Source organism: Pimephales promelas, chromosome 13 (assembly GCF_988280905.1).
Source record: "Pimephales promelas chromosome 13, fPimPro1.hap1.1, whole genome shotgun sequence".
NCBI classification, from domain to species: domain Eukaryota; kingdom Metazoa; phylum Chordata; class Actinopteri; order Cypriniformes; family Leuciscidae; genus Pimephales; species Pimephales promelas.
In genome coordinates, this window is record NC_142781.1 from 25,681,507 (window position 1) to 25,699,610 (window position 18,104).

General features: G+C 35.9%; 1 protein-coding gene across 3 annotated transcripts; it reads right to left on the bottom strand.

Moving 5' to 3' along the window:
* Positions 1-1,589: 1,589 nt before the first annotated feature.
* Positions 1,590-18,091, bottom strand: pdcb (phosducin b). Of its 3 annotated transcripts, none has more exons than XM_089118736.1 (5): positions 17,963-18,091; positions 17,222-17,275; positions 4,294-4,359; positions 3,436-3,584; positions 1,590-3,213 (listed from the first exon to the last, which is right to left on the bottom strand). In XM_089118736.1, the coding sequence occupies exons 2-5, from the start codon at positions 17,238-17,240 to the stop codon at positions 2,698-2,700; spliced, it is 750 nt and encodes a 249-aa protein (XP_088974862.1). In that variant the 5' UTR covers positions 17,241-17,275; positions 17,963-18,091; the 3' UTR covers positions 1,590-2,697. The 3 variants fall into 3 exon arrangements, with proteins under 3 accessions (XP_088974862.1, XP_088974864.1, XP_039548239.1); XM_089118738.1 differs by having other exon boundaries at positions 3,457-3,584; positions 17,963-18,089; XM_039692305.2 differs by lacking the exons at positions 17,222-17,275; positions 17,963-18,091 and adding an exon at positions 5,944-6,411.
* Positions 18,092-18,104: the final 13 nt, after the last annotated feature.

Consider the following 18,104-nt stretch of genomic DNA (forward strand, 5'->3'; position numbering starts at 1 on the left):
CAAACACATATGTATATTGTTTTTATATGCAAGCTACTTTGCTTAGCCATACAGTATCGATAGAGTTTTTCATCTTTAAGTCTGAGCCATGAACCCGTAACAACATGTCTTAGGAATTAAGTCCAGACGAGGACTTGGATGTTTGGGCTACTCCTTCACGCATGCAGAGAGGATGGAAGCAAATATGGTGTCAAGTGCAGATGTTGTCAGAACATGTTCTCGTGAATCGCAGACGACCTCGTCGCACGATATAGCAAGAGCTCGGCGTGAGACACACAATAAGTTACCACAAAACCACCAAACCCTCCAGGCCATCTGTGGGTGTGTCTGCATGGCTTGGCCCTCAAGAGAAAATATGTTCGTCTCAAATTGGTTTGCATGTCTTTTTCAAATATGGAACAGACGGGGGAAAACATTTCTCAGTGACCCCACAAGCTCATGCAATTCTTTCCAATTGCTGTTGAATTTGTTTTGAACTACGTATTTTGACACTGATCAAAATTAGTTCTTCAAATCCACTAATTATTTGACTAAGCCGATCAAAAAAGATCACTACTGCTCACTAGGGATTGAATGACTTCAGGTTTTTTTTTTAATTCGACATTTGTGTGATGAAAGCAAAGGATGAAAGTCGATTCAATGTCGACCAGTCGCTGATGACGTCATTAATGAACAAATAAGCCTGAATCTCGAGCCGAGACTCAAATGCGGATTGCCATGTGCAGAGCTATGTTGACAAGGCTATACATAACTGCTTACTTTTATCCGTTATTTTGTCTTTTGGTCGTTAGTCTTCACAGATTACTGCTCGTTCTAAATCTACAGGTAAAGTTGCACATAAACATTCATATGAATGCCTCTATCTAATAGCTGTTTAGTTACTAACAAATATACTCTTCAGTTTCCAAGTTATTAGTCGACGTCAAGCTTAAAGTGTCATGGCAGAGCATTAAAGTCGACTAGTCGGTGCAACCCCTATATTGCACACACCAGTCATAAAAGCTTGACAATATGGTAGTCATATATTGATTGTTATTAACTCTACAGACCCACCCATTTTAAAACAACGGTGTAATTTTATTCACTCTGAAAAGCCCTGGCTTCTTTAGTATACATACTTTTAAAACGGTAGCTCACATGTCTTTTGCTGGCTCACTTCTCCATAACCCATGGTTCATCTGGAGTTCAACTAAATTAATTTCCCAATACTGTACAACTCAACTCAATGGAAGATTCCCATAAATACACAAATAGAACATGTCAAATTATGGGACAATTATCGGAAAATGTGCATTATGGATTTATTCGTTTAATATAAAGTGGAATGTAGAATCTGCAGATCAAAGTCAGTTCCAGTGATTGTGTTTCAGCAAGTGCAGTCTCGCTTCTCAAACCACATTAAAGGAAGGTGCGAATATTCTGGAATTTTACTTTATTGCTCTCTTGATTGATTCTGTTCTTCAAATAGTTTTTTGGAAGTGACATGTAATTTGTCTGTAAGTGGAGCATGTGTTTAGGTAATCAATTCTATTCGAGGTCTATATTTTATTTTATTTTTTACTAAATCTAATACAGGCTATATAGAATACTGAATGTTTCCATTTGAATTTATTTACGTATGCCTAAAAAAAATACAATTTACATCGAACCCTCCTGGTTTATGCAACATTTCAGCCAACCTAGTTTATGGAAAGACAACCTGTGCATGTAAACCAAAAGTAAATCAATCAAATTTTACTCAGGATACTGATTAAACCTCATGAAATTTCTGTACACAGAAAATCAAAAAGATGAGCATGCATAGTTTAAGAAGCCATTAAAAAAGATAATGTTTTGTTGCTTCTGAAGAAAGAGCTCTAAAAATAATCCAGGGCCATTCTTTGCATAATATTTTGCTACATTCAATCCCATACATATATGCATAAGTGGACACTAACTCATTCTTATCTGTTTCAGTCATGCACTGTATAAATGAATATGCTTTATCTAATCAATAGAATTGTGGCAACAGATTACAAGCAATAATATTAATTCAATTTAACAAATTAGAATTGATTAATAATTATAATCAAATTATTCCTTAAATGTTAAGCATTTAAACCAAGTTTACACCAAAAAATTAAAAAATAAATAAATAAAAATCTGAATAACAGACAGACATCAAAGATTAATTAAGAACCCTTTATTTTATATTGCCAACATTGAAGACACCTGATGTTAACAAGCAGAATCACTGAAGGAGAAAACCGTCATTTTAAAACAAACACCGATCACCATAATGGTGACTTCAATTTATGTTTTTTTGGTTGTTGTTGTTGTAAGTTTTACTCATTTTAAATGGTTAACTTTTAAGGAATTAATTTGATTAATTATTACTCAATTCTAATTTATTAAATTTAAATAATAATTTTGCTTCTAATCTGTTGCCACAATTTTTTTTGATTAGATAAAGCATATTCATTTTTACAGTGTGCAGTTATAAGAGGAAACATGATAGTTTAATTAATATGTCATCATCTTTCTTGACTTAATTCCATTGTTGGAATGTTGCTTTAACAACTTATAAAACATTTATAGTTTTCTCTATCTTTACGTTGAGCTGTGCGTGCAAACGCAAGCATCTCATCATGTTAACTGAAGAATAATGAAACTTATTCTTGTCAGATTCCTCCCATTCTTACTTTCAGCCATCTTTCATCACTCCACATCTGCTTCATCCTCCTCAGCTCCAGCGCCACACTCCTTCACTGGCAGCAGTCCATATTCATTGAGGAAGACCTCTACATCAGTAGCAAAGAACTCCTCGTTGAAATGCTGCGTCACAGCCAGGAAGTTCCCCAGCAGCTCTCCAGCCTTGTACACCAACAAGGTAGGCAGAACGTCATCTGAGAAACGCTCGCCAGCTCCGGTGGCGGCTGCCGGAATGCGGCAGAATTTAACAGTGTTATATTCAGAGGCCAAGCAATCCATGCAGCTGTTAAGTGCATCGCACCCCTTCACTCCATCTTTGTAGATGTGCACCACCACCACGGTGAGCCGGTGCTCCTTCTCAATGACATCTAGAAAGGCCTCGCCACTGTCGAGGTCATACACAGTCTCGAATTTGGGCCCGAAGCTCAGATGCTCGTGCATCTCCTGCATGCATTGCTTACGGTACTTACGCAGACTTTTTTCATCATCTTCCTTTATTAACTCATACTCCTGTGCACTCATCTGGAAAGGAAAAGAGAAGGAGGGAAATTTAAAGCTTGCAGAGTTTTGAGAGTAACTGCATTTCTATTTGGGAGCAAATCCATTAAATCAGGGGGGTTCAGTTTTGATGGCAAATTTTTTTTTTCATGTAATGAAACTTTGATCCCACTTTTTACAACCTAATTGAGATCCATAGTTTGTTCTCCAAAGTGGTATTTTCAAATCATATTCAAAAAGGGCAACCTTGCGATTCAATCCACCCACACAAGTGTCTTTTGGTTTCTGAGGGGACGACATCTGTCTTAGCAGCTCTCTCTTGCTGGGAGGAAGAACCTCCTGGTCCATGCTCTCCAATTTAAATTTACGCCAGTCATTGATGACACCTTTTGGGCCTAGAGATGGTTGGAGAAGAAAATGCCATAAATGAATGAACTTACATCAATACATTTACAGCCAACAGTTATTCAGTTTCCTGCTCCTAATGGAGAGTTTTCATGTGTGCACTAATCTTTGATTTATACACAAGAATACCATGCTGTAATAATAAAATTTTTCTGGCAGGTAAACCTCTTTAACCTTAAAGGGTCACTCCACCTCAGGAAAGATGAATGTGTATTTAAAATGGGTAATTTATGTAGAATAAATGTGAAATTATTTTTGAATTTGGAGCTTTCTAGACTGAGAAAAGACAGAAAATGTATTTTTGGCTTATGTGGATGAAAGACAACAACTCCCAGAATGCACTTGCTACGCTGCCCTAGGAGGCCACGCCTACCGGTAACAGAGCGCAGTAGATAAACAACAAGTCTAGGCTACTAGTGAGTCTCCGTGATGAGTCTGCCCCAAAATGTGTTTAGAGATCGCCCAAAATGTCCGGGATTTGGCTTTTGCGTTCTACAGTCGTCATTCATCCTGTTTACTGTGGCGAGCAGGACGAGGCTAGGGCCGTGTGGAGAACGACGCCTTTTGAGTTTGGGAAACCCTGGTTAATGTATTTTTTTTTATGTTCCCATTCTGCATGCTTTTGATTCATAAGATCACTTCCCCTACCCTATGACACATTAACTTTACAGTCTCACAAACAATACGAGCCATACTGACCTGTCTGAGTTACTATCACTGGTTCCTCGTCCATCATTCTGTCAGACATTTGTATCTGTTGATTATCTGTGGGAAAAGATTAAATCTCTATCACATCTATAAAAAATTAAAATCAAATTCTCAGAATTTTTTCAACAAAAATAGCAACAGATTTACGTCTCTGACCTACAATCTATAGTTCCAAAGAAAACAAAAGACATTATCAGTTATTCAGTCATTATCAGTTATTATTATCATTATCAGGCTATTAAGGCACTCAAAGTATAGCATCAAAACTACTTAAGTCAGCATGTGGACAGTGTCTCTGTGTCGTTGAACCTGATCACTCTTTCTTGGAAGGAATAGGTTTATCAGGAGTAAGAAGATTAGATTACCCCATGATCCAATTTGTTTGGACGTCGTGGATATGATGTCATGCAATGACAAATTAACTGTCCTCGATTCATTCAGGACATGCATCAACTCCCATTTCAACCCTGACACTTTAAATTGGATTTAGTCAGTTGACTTTTTAGTCTTTTTAAATCACCTTATTATTTACAATAATAGCATTACATAAAACTCTTAAATACCACCTTAATGCCAATATTAAAATGACCAATGTAGATAATTGTTTGTGTTGAGATCAGACATTTAACTGATTTTTTTCCCCACTTCAAATGCATGAATGTCACCGCAGAAGCTTAGCAGCTTAATACTAGAGCTTAGCGTCTTCATTTTGCCCCCGCAGTACAGAACCTTTCACTACTCTCAGTAAATCACAATTGCTAATTGAGATTACAGCCATGATGCAATTCATCGGCTCAGGTGGCAACAGATCCTGTCAAGTTGCGTTAGAGGTTGCTTCAGTTTTCTTTGTTATCTTTTCTAAAACTTTTACAGTTGTTTTGAGCTCACAGATTACTCTTTATGGGTTAAAATACCCATGAAACATTAAAAAGGCATGATATTATCACAGTCTAAGATATTCTTATCTTTTCTAAAAATATATATATAGGGGTTTCAGGACAGGACACATTTCCCCAGTCATCTCAATTGCATAAAGTGTCACAATAATCCACATTTTCATGTTTAAACATTTATGATTATCGAACATTAAATTTGAGTTCCTCAAAAACTGTTCAAATTTGATGATAGAAATCAGGCTTTGCAATAATGTTTCTAGCCATATTGATTCTTTTTTACTTTATCAAAGACTTTCTGAATGTTTTTCTTTCAGACTGATCTGAATCATTAACTCTTGTTGAATCATGCAGTTGGCATTCTTTTCTAAGATAAATATACCATAGACAACACTACAGCTATCTACAGTACATCAAAGCATCTGAGCCAACCGCTTAAAAAGCCGGCTTCAAGGCTTGCTTTAGATTCAAAAACAGGAATTCTGCTGCAACTTGTAATGTGTATATCAAATGAATAAGTGTTTAATGCAATCTATATGGCTGTTACCTTATAGCTCATCAAAAATATGTTCAGGCAGACAGACTTTAGTTAAATAACGCAGTGACTTAAAACTGTGAAACAAAACAAACAGGAAATTAAGACTATATAACATGCATATAAGCATGAAACTGAATACACTTTAAAAATTCTGTAGCTGTATGAGTAAATCAGTTCTAACCTGCAAAATCAAAAAGTTTGCCTTCTCACCTTTTATGTACCGTCCAGTGAGCTAGCCTTCCGTGAGCTGTTATGTGGTCACTACCACCGTTGGCTTGTCCTTCGTGCTTTTTTTTTTGAGTGTGCATGGGGAGGGCACAAAGAAGCTTTAAGTCAAGATACTTTGGGCAACTATAGTGCAGAAATAGCACTGGGAACTTAAGAGGATTTAAGTGCAGTAATTAGACAACCAATGATAACGGTACCATAGAGAGAGGAGAGTGGTAAGGGTACAAAAGGATAAGGATGATATTGAGATTAAAGTGGGGAAGAATGAGGAAAAATGTGAAAAAATGATGCTGAAATTAAAGAAAAAGATTTTGGTTTCTGATCTGCTTCGCATTTAATCTTAAAACTAATCGTTACTTATTTAGAGGGATATCATATATTTTAAGTGTTTTGGACACTGCAGTATATTAATAGTTCTAATGCTGATGACTGTGAGCCAGAATGTAACTTAAAGTTGGTAAAAATGGATAACACTGGGATCTGATGTAGTGATTGAAAGGGCTCTCTCGCTCTACTTATAAAAAAGTACACACTACCTTCAAATGTTTAGGGTCAGTACGCACAGATGGTACATAGGCCCTACATAGGATTGGCCGGCCGTATTAGTGCAAATAAACACTCATCTTTTCAGCCTAACTGTATCTAACTGATACCTAGAACACGTTCAAGTTTAAATTGAGTAGGCTACCTCAGGCTAATTGGGCTAATTTAAAACCTATGCACGCTACTGTTGCTGAAACCGTCTGATGTCATGCACTTGGATTGACTAGTCCAACTGCCTGCTGTCAAACGCGGGTTGCATTGGAGGTGGTTAAGCCGAGCGTCTCTCATAGATAGTAAGGGTGTTGAAAATGGCAAATAGACTCCGCTTTGAAAGATAAATAATGGAAAACAATCAATGACCTCCTATGTTAGGTGTAGGTAATCCTGATCATAGAACAAAGTCGTTGTTGCTGAAAACGTCTTTAGTCCGTACAGTCGGTCAATGTTGAGGTGAATTGATGACTGGCGAAACCCTGCGTGTAATAACATCGCTGATGGTTTTATACATCGAAGATGGTTGAAAGCCACGTGCGTGTCATCTATACGCAAAAGGGAGCTATGCGTGGGCAGAAAACGCCGACGCACTTGACAAAACGTCCTGTGATGAGAACGGGTTGAACTTAGCTGTATCCTTCCTACTGACATAACAAACACCAACAAAAATGATTTAAATTAACTCAGAGACATCATTTTATTACTTAAACACATAAAGCCATTCTTTGACTATAAACAAAAGTGCGTAGTATTATTATTTAAATTATTTAAAAAGTAAAATGTAGAAAAGCATGATGTGCTCATCTTGAATGACGACACAATGAAATGATGTTTTACTAACAAAGTTCGGGAGGAGCATGTTCAGAATTAAACACAGGTGGAGCACATTCAGGTAATCAAGCCTAATTAGACACGAGTGGAGCGCACTCCCAATCAATGAAGTAAGAGGTATATATACAGCAAACTTAACTCAGTTCATTGACAGTCTAACAGCATCCCACCACCACCCCATCTCCTCACTTCTTCTCCTAAATACTCTTACAACAACGAGGGGGGGGGAGCACTCTGGGTTCGGGCAAAAATTCCGAGCTCGGAGCCCTCCCCCTGGACAACACGCCAAATACGCATAATCTTTACTCTGTTTAATTGATGTAAATGTGAACTCGTGAACAATGTAACAAAATAGGCTACACAATTAAGACTGAATTAAAAAAAAATTATACATTGACATGGCCTAATTAGGGTAGCCTATTTTTTCAAAAATGCATGATTTGTATTTAAACCATATGGTTTATGAAGGCATGTACCATTAGTTATTTTATTTTCCTTTCCTTTAATTTTCTTTTAATGTAGGCTAATTGAGAATGTAATAGGCATCGGTATACAACTTGAAATGAACAGTCAACAGAGCAATGATTTTGTTTTAATCACACTTTGTCTCCTGTCAATGACTAAAGGGAATATCTCTGCTGATCAAAGAGTGGTTTGACAAACGAAAGTGTGGGAGGTGAACTGTAAGTTAGTCATTCGGGGTAAAAGTGGCTTCGTTTCTGCTCATGGAGAGACACACCCATATCGGGATCAACAGCAGGTGAGAATGCACACCGCCACCCCCTTCAGTAGTTCAAATGGTTTGTCATTGTAACTGGGTGTGGTGTAAATGTAGGTAAACCCCATTAGGATACCTATCAGGGCTTGCCATGGCACCAACATCAGGGAGTTTTTAGGTGATACCTGCTATGGGTGGGCTTCTTCTTTCCTAGCGTTTGTCCCACATTGGCTCTGCGGGGTCCTGCTAGGAATGGGCAACATGACTTTATTTCGACGATAACTATATATAACATGATATAGATATTTTTATCTAATATCTGTTATTAAAAATATGAAAAAGAAGCAAATTACAAACAACAGGACAAATACGATATAACAAAAAATATTTTTACAGAAATTTTTAAAAGTACAGAAATGTAATAACCAAATGTAAAAAATTAAATAGTGCATAGTCTTCACTCTATTAATAATGTCTGTGTACCTTCTGGTCATTTGATTGAAAAAAAGGTTTGATTTTTTGTTTTTTTACGTTTTATTTATGAAACGGTAAAATGAAAATTAAGCTACATTTTTCGTTTTTTTTTTTTTTTAAATTTGATTATGCTTTACTCTTGAGACGCACTGACCCGACTTTGAGCTTGATTTGTTTCGCAGTTGTGGACGTCCCAGAGCAATCCTTTTCAACTCATCCTGTCTTCTGTATACTGCCTGTTCCATCATGCAGATTAAGAGTTCATCTGGGGCCTATACCATGAAGCCGGTTTAGGTGGCTAGCCAGATATGTTTTAGTTTAGTTTGCGCTAACCCTGGGTTTTAGGCACCATGAAATTGGTTTGGCTTTTAACAGTGATCATCGCCATATAACTTGCGCTCCACCGCTAACCTGGTCCAGGGCAGGTTATGTTCCAGGTAAGGGGTTGCAAAATGAACTTGGATCAATCAGCTGTGCACAAAGTGACACATGTCTGATGCGATAAAGTCACTCCACCTGTTTCCACTCCAAATTAAAGGTCACTACATAGAAAATGATTTTTAAAGACAAAATTACCGACTGTCCGGCTCTGGAACTATCCCTTTTTAAAATTGGCGTGCCGTCTTTTGAAACAATACAGGAAACACTCCTATTTCCTTTTTACAAGCATCTACATGCAAGCCAGTATGTACTTAGTATAGTGTTTCCCAACCTGATCAACAAATGAAAACCACTGACTCAGACTACAGTGGAGTTTCTATTTTCTGCCTTTTCAAAATGAATGAGGCTGCATCACAATGACCCACAAAGTTACACCTATCTGTCCTATCATACGCCCACGTTTCCATTTACAGTGAATAGGAATGATCTGAATGCCTGAGATTGCGTTAGAGCAAGAATTCCTCAAAGGCTCCTCATTTCCTCTGGCCAGAATGAGAAAACACTCATTTATGCACAGTTTGTGTTGGACAATATGTGTCTACAGGAGACTCATGCTGGCTTTAATAACAACCTTTTCCAGGAAATTATTACTCAATGTCTCTTTAGCTTTCCATTGCTCATGGAAAGCAGATAAAACCCAAGAATTATGAAGTTAGGGGAAGACAGGGTCATAGACCCAGACAGGGTCAAAAGTGTAAATGGGACTTTGTAGAGTATAGGAGGGGGTGCACAAAGTGCTTATTGAGAGTTGCAATTATCGCTTAGAGGACTTTGTTGTGTTATATGCTCTTTTTTTGCTCTTTAACACAATGGGTAGGGAGTGATGGGTAGGTCTAAATCAGGCATTCCTGCATTACTTTGGCTACAACAAGGGGCAAAGTAGCAAAACACCTCTCAACTTTTTATGTCATTGTCTGAAAGGTGATGAAGCTCTGTGGAAGTAGAGATGCCGAAAAATACATTTAATAATAAATAATCACTTATTTTCATTGTAGAAATTTCTTTGAATTTGATTCCATTTGAATTCTACTTTTTAATTCAGGATACTGTTTCAGAATAGAATTCAAATTTAAAAGGCATTGTCAGTTCATGCACATGACCTGTACATTAAGCACAACATAAACATGATTCACGCCTTTAATTTTTTGCCGATATCAGTAGATTATATTGTTATATTCTATTTTAATGTATTTTATAAAATAATTACATTTCAGTGAAACAAATGAAAGAGTTTCTAAGGCCTTTGATTGAAAAAAGAGAAGAAAAACCTCAGAGTACTGGATTAACATAATAGGCTGTGCGTATACCTTACGGTGTTCACATACACACTCAAAACAACGTCATGACAATGACCTTTCATCTGTCACATCAAAACTAGCCGATTCATTGTGGAATCCAGTGGCTATGCTCACTGCTTACGCAAGGGAAACATGATGGTTCACTTTCCCGTTCTTACACACCGATCTTAGTCATTTACTTTGTAAACTTTCTCACACTCATTCATAGTTTGTTTTTATTATTCTTTTGTCTGAGGTCCCCTCTTTCCCACTGCGAGAAAAAGAAATGACTCATGTAGGGTCTCTTTACCGCCACCAGGTGACAGTACACGCATAGCAACAACTTCCTGTTTGACCTTAAACTGAAGAACAGATACAAACAAACTTTATTACACTGCAAGTTGTCATTTATCAGATGTTTGTACCCATAGTAACAAAACATAGGGCTGTTGGGGTTAAAGAGGGATTTTTCTCGCAAAAAGAAAACTAGTCATTATTTAGGCAACTTACCCTCGTGCTGTTCAAACTGTTCTCAAACACACAAAATTGTATTTAAAATTATTTTTATAGAATTTCCAAGGCTACTTCTTGTGAGAAAACTAAATTTAAGGTGTTTTTCATCGTTAAACTTGACCTCAACTGTAATGTTAGCTCTCCATGGTGAGCTTATGAGAGAGGTCTGATCTGGGGCCTCCTACTTTCAAACTTAAAGGGTAATTCCACCGGTGGAACATGAATATGTATTGAAAGTGGGTCATATATGTAGTAGAATCGTATAAGAAATGTCTAATTTGGGTCTTTCTTGGTCGATAAAAGGCAGAAAATGACTTTTTAGTGCTTGTGGATTGTAGACAACAACCCACATAGTGCATTGCAATGCTCAGCTTTGCTGGCCACTCCCACTACTCCGCCCATCAATGTAGACACTTTACACTACAGCCTGGAAATCATTTCACACAATGAAATCAGAAAATGCGCGCTAATATAATATGACGACGCAAGAGCGTCAAGGCGCCGCCTGCGCCATCAGCCAATGGATTGGCGTGATTCCAAATGGTCATTGTAAGAGGAAGTGAAAAAGGTAAATAGTGGATTTCTCTTGTCTCAGGGGAAAATGGGAGAGTATTGCACGACCATTCAATAGTATGACTGGATTTCTGACAATGGAAATCTTAATGCAAATGGATGGAGTGTCACTTTAAGAATAAAAGCAATTTATCAAATTTCTTAAAGCTAAGAATCACTCTTACTCTCCCAGTTATTGAAGACAGCTCAAGAGTCCTCTCAAGTGGTTAGGAGTTGCCAAAAGGGGCTTGTGATGGCACTGAGGAGTCAGAGATGTGGACAAATCTTTCAGGAGAGGAAATGTGAACACTCCAACGCATCAGTGTTTGGCTGTCTAATTTTAATTGCCTTAGCCATGACTAAATAAAGGCTTTTTAAATAAATATACTTAAATAGGCATTCAAAAAGTACGAGCATTTGGTGAAATTACGTGACTTGGCCAGTTGGATTAACAAAAGTTTTCAAATCTTCATGAAGAAGTGTTTCAAGAGTGCCCATCATTGTTGTGCCTCCTCAATGAATGATGAGTGAATAATACATTTTAATCTGTTCATCACACAATGATATTGTACGGCTTCAGAAGACATGGACTAAAAGCTCACAAGTCATATGCACCACTTTTATGGTGCTTTTGTGTTTTGAAACAAGTCTCAGACAGATTTAGAAAAACATGAGGATGAGAAAATTATTATTATTTTTCATTTTGGGTGAACTATTCACAAACATTGTGCATGAACTATGATATCATTAACCAATACCGAAATATGACAACACTTCCAGAATGATGCACTTCAAAAACATTTTTTTTTTCCACAGGTGTTTTATGACTGATTTACCCGTTTCGCCTAAGCCTCAGGGGAGACGTGAGAAAATCCAGCAATTAGACAGCTGTCTCCTACACATATAGATCGGTTTAACCTCTGCAAAAGGTCAAAAAACATCCCTGTCATCCCCAGCTCTTAAAGGGGTAGTTCAACCAAAATGTTTAATTCTGTCATTAATCACTAATCATTAAGACTTTCATTCTTCTTTGGAACACAAATGAAGATAATTGTAATAATATCCCTCCCTCCATAGACAGCTATAAGCAACTACCACTTTGGGGACATCTCTTGTAAAACTAATCCATTTGAATTGAGCGGTTTAGTCAATTTTCTGAAGAGACTCTATCGCTTTATTTACAAATTTAATTTAGGCTTTTATTCACATATAAACATTCAGCAACCTACACATCAGTTGTGATAAACAGAAGCTCAGGCTTGCTTGTTTGATGTGTGAGAACCAATGAGGTTCATTCTCGTGTTACTGAGCACAATTCAGCTTCCTCAGGAACCAATGAAGTTTGTTCTCACGCGTCAAGCAAGTTCGGTTGAGCCTCTGTTTTTGCTGATCAATGTTTACATTTGAATAAAAGCCAAAATTCAATCTGTTCATCATATAAAGTGATCGAGACTCTTTTGATCGAGAACATTTTGACTAAACTACACAATTCACACGAATTAGATATACAATCTCTCGTTAAAGTGGTGCAAAACTTGCTCATATTTTATTAAAAAATAGTTTCATTTGTGTTCCAAATATGAATGAAAGCCTTACGGGGTTGGAATGACATGAGGGTGATTCATTAATGACAGAAATTTCATTTTCGGGTGAACTACCCCTTTAATATAATGGAAAGGTTTTGCCTTCATTTTTAAAACTGACTAAATAATATGAATAGCTGTATGTGAAGAAGACTAAGAAATATTGATCTGGTATTTTATAAAAGATTGATCATGAGCCGCACCCAAATACTTAGTTAGTCTTTGAGGATCTTAACATGATAAGAATGCACACATGAATTGACTTTACAAAAATTTATTACCAAATACAGTTCGTCATGCCTGGATGTGAGTTGTATGACGTAGTTTTTTGTTTATGTGCACTTGTGTTTACATGAGGACATATGTGTGTGGGTTGACCTTTAAGAAAGTCTTCATGATTTGTCAAGCTTGTTTTAATGTTTTGTGCATATCTTTGGTTGTGTTTGCGATGATCAATAAACAAAAATAAATCAAATGCTGTCTTGCCAGCAGCAGCCAACCATTTGCTTCAACTAAAAATGCTGTCTTCATGCCACCTGCTAAACATGCTGCTTTCTCTGCTCAGAGCCTCCTCAAAATGTTTATATAGTCTAAATCAGTTTAGTCACCCTGTTTACATGCTGTAAACAAGTGAACGTGTAAGTTACTCACCTGATAGTTTTACTAAATTTTACTCTGTCTTTGAGACATATTGCAGATAAGCAAATACCAAAAATACATCTTCCAGATGTAAATGCAGACATCAAATAGACATCTCTGTGATGCATGTTGTGTGCTATAGGGTTAGTAATTGAATATAATGGAGTAATAAATAATATTAGTATATTGTCTTAAAATAGTTTAAGAGATATAGAGTGCTAAAATGTAAAAAAAAAAAAAAAAAAAAAGTTAAACTAATTTGGTTCTGATACCCTCAGATTGTTGTAATTTTCCTACAAAAATGGGTAATTTTTGCACTTAAGCTCCTGATATTTAGAGGATGTGTCCATTATTGACATTTATGTGGCAGCTTAAGCTATGACTATGTAAGGATGCTATGCTGACCTGCGTATCAGTGTTATGGAAACATTCCCACTCATACAAACAGAGTAAGGAAGTATCAAGGAAGCTGGCGCTGTCCCTGGGTCTCAAACAAAACCTCTCTGTTTCAGGGTTTCCTTTTATAACCAAGATAGCAGTAGTATCAGAGATGTTAGTCTTTGGGAAATTCCCCCAAATCACTTGATAAAGGTATTGGTGCCACTTTCCCCGAGCTCTCTCTCTCTCTCTCTCTAAAAATGGTCATTTGTTAAAACAGGTAGAGTTGGGCACTCTGATAATTCGTCATTGCTGTTGTTTTTAATGAACCAAATGGCTGCATCAATGCCATCCCATTTTGGTTTAAGGTGAACATAATGATAATTTTTCATCATGGAAGAATACATACATAATAGATGATTAGAATCCAATTTAGAATTCCACTTTGATAGCTCTATTAATGTTTGGGACATGTCTATAGTTTTTAAAATTGCGATGTAACAGGAGTAGTGACAGATCTTTGAATTGTGACATACATTCAAGTGAAATAGATATCGAAAGAGAAAAAACATGGCTCTATCCATAAGTTGTTGATTAGATAGAGCTATATGAAGAGTTCAGATGCAAAGGCCTCTAAATGCCATTTGAAATTTTCTTCTTTAATGATGATTTTTATCAAACTTGTATATTTAAGTTCAGTAATTTCACTTAAATAACAATTAATAGGTAATTGTCATTTAAGTGAAATCACTGAACTTAAATATACAAGCTTGATAAAAATGATCATTCTAGAAGAAAATTTCAAATGGCACTTAGAGGCTTTTGCATCTGAACTCTTCATATCTAAATGAAACCTTGCAGACTAAGTAATTGGACCAGCATATGGATTTTACCTGAAGATCAAGTTATCATATTTTGGTTAAATATTTACAAGATGAAAAATGTTGCCTAATAATTTAATTTCATGCTGAATTTAAAAACCTGATTTGTGAAAGTGTGCTTCTATACCAAAGTATTTTAAAGATTATTTTAAACTTATTAGGAACTCTCATGGATACTCAACTGGAGGTAGTGCCACAGACATAGAACCTTGTAGATTTAAGAGTTGTTCTGGGCAAAACACCTTTTTGTACATGGTAGCAATGGAAAGGAACAGAGATTAAGGTAAGCCAGTCTGTTCTAATCAAGCATTATGTGGTGAATGATTGCCTAATGCTAATTCGATTTAGTTTTTATGTAGTCTTAAGGAATATTTATGTTGATGTGTATGTATTTGTGTTTATTTTATTTTGTATTTAGATGTGGTTGAGTGTACAAGGTACTCTTGAGTCATCTGTAGCTTGCTTGCCATCTTTATTAGACTACAACGAGGACCATAATGGAAATAAGTTTTGTAACTTTCTTGTGTTATCCTCGACAGTTCTGAATAATGTATATTGTCATTGTGATGGCATCTTGTTATGAATTTATTTCTTATTTTTTTTTACTGTCTAATAAATCAATTCAAATCAAATATTGGAATACACAAACTTTTTTTCATATTAAGATAATTAATATAAAAAAATAGTGAGTATAGCACAATTAGACTGCAAATGGTTGAAAATGTAACCTTAAGCTGTCCCTCAGTAGGGGCTAGTTATGTTGAGACCACTTGATGGCTTGTAGTTACTGATAGATTTATATTCCCCATAATTTATGAGTCATAAATAATAATAAAACATCTTTGTTTGATCTGTAGATTTGCAATAACATTGTGCTACAAAGTGTATGTGTTGATCTAAAATGAATGTGACATTGTTGTTCTCCCAGTGACTTGTTTTCCAAATTGATGTATGAATGGGGATTTCCTTCTCTTTGTTTTCGTTTAGAGATCAAAATTTCCAGTTTCAGGTGACTGATCACAAAATTGGAGATGCAAGCCAAATATTAGCAATTAAACAGTCACAATCAGATCTGAGAATGTGTGCGTGTCGGGGTGTGTGTGCACGTATAATTATTTGGAAGAAAATCACAGTAGCTACGTGATCATTTTAAATTTTAATTAACAGTGATTTTCTGTACAGTCATCTAAGGTTCTGACCTGATCTGAACTGTTCATCCATTCAGTAAGAATAGACTGCTAATTTACTGCTGTGTTTAATGTATAATTCAAAGAAAAAAGGTACAAAATTGTTTAGAAATAAAATGAGCAATCATGATTAGTAATATATTATAATAATTATAATGTTTTATCAAGATCAGAATGCACCCATAATCAAAACTATTACATGTGGGAACAGTACACTATTTTTAACTGTTTGTTAAATTAATTGCACTCATTTGAAGATGGTTTTGTGAGGACAGAAGGTTTTTTAGATGATGGATTATTTAGAAGATTATTTATAGATTAAAAAATATTTCTTCCCTTTAACAGGATTTTTTGTTAAATGATAGAATAAGAAAAATATTGTAATAATAATGTTTTTATTTAATTCAAATGTTTTGATGAAAAACGGAAATTATTGTAATGCAGTACAGTGTGAAATCTGCATAAAGAAGGTTGCAAAAGCACAAAACAGTCTCCTTTTATGATTCGCTCTCTTATCAATTATGTGTATGGGCCCTTTTTTTTTGGCTGTTACATCACCTGAATTTTATAACTATGCCTGATCACAAGTATTTGTCAAGAAACCGCACTATTTGGGGAATCATTCCTATTCATATCATGTTAAAAATGTAAGGATATTCAAATATTTTAGAATGGAGCTATAGAGGTGACTAAGAAGTAACTAGAGACAGTAAATTAATTTTCCCAAGAAAGAGTATGAGGAATGAGTATCACTAATTGCATAAGAAGCTAGACAGAAACTATCAAGTCAAGCCAAGCGGTATGTGTTTGTTGCATTGCCTCATTCTTTCCCAAAATATACACTAAAACCTGTAAACTCCCTGACGCATATTATACTGCAGACTACTTAGTAATTTCACAAGTATTTTAGATAGTGTTTCATGCCTAAAGGACAAAGGGTCAATTGGCAATTTCAAAATATGAATTCTTGGGAATCAGATATGTGTATTTAAACATACCGCTTAAGAATTTTATTTGTATTTTTAATGCATTTTTTTTTTTAAATAGTCCATAGCAGTGGTGAGAGGTATTTGTGACTAATCAAACACTCGGTCACTGCTGCTCAAAGACTCATGTGTTAGGCTACTAAAACTTGAGTGTTAGTAGGCTACTAACTTCAAATGATATAATTTCCTTTCACACCTTGAATTAAATTCAGTTTGGATGCCATATAAGGCAGAAGAATAAGAGCAATTCTACACATAAATACCTTTTTGTAGCAAAGCCATTTTAGTGTTGTACTTTTCGTTGATATCCAGTACACCTGCAGAGAAGCACAAGTAGAGTAATTGTCATAGGTGGCTCCAGTGAAGTGTACGATGAAGGAGATTAATAACAAAACAGTCTTTATTTAAATCTACATGTAATAATCAGGAGATCATATGAGACGAAACCGGACACTGAACAGAAAGAACTCAAGGATTAAATACATAGGGAACGTAATCAAGGAGAACACAAATGGTTGTGTGGAAACTAATTAACAACTAGGCAAACTAAGTAAGACAAACAGAATGAAACCAAACCAGAATATACACTTTCCAGTAATTAGGGAATGTAAAATAACAAACACTAAAAGTGAACTATAGCTTTTCTTTGGCTCCACATATTTTGAGTTTATCTTGAGAACTTCAATAAAATCATTAACCATGTTATAGGTCTTGATAACGTTTTTTTTTATAGCCTACACGTACAAGATATCCTTAAAAGAAGATAGTAGTTGGGAGCGCATCTAAACAGTGAATCTAGCAAGTCTAGTGTAATATCTAACAGTGGATTTATCTGACGAATTCAATGATGGGATAAAAATATCGCCTAGTCAAAACATTTATGTATACAAAGCCTTTCACTGCAACTTCAGCAATGTTGTCAACTAGCGCTGGATAGCCTAACGTTACTCGAGGTAATTTTGTAACACTATGCTAAACTGCATAATATTGTAAATACTTCTCACCGTTTATTCCAAGGATATCACCGATCGTTTTCCATCTTTTAACGTATCAAGGGGGTTTGACTTGTCAAACAATGGGGATTTTTTTTTTTTTTTAACTCGACGATTAACTTTTCTGCAATGTCATCTGCCATTTTAAATGCGC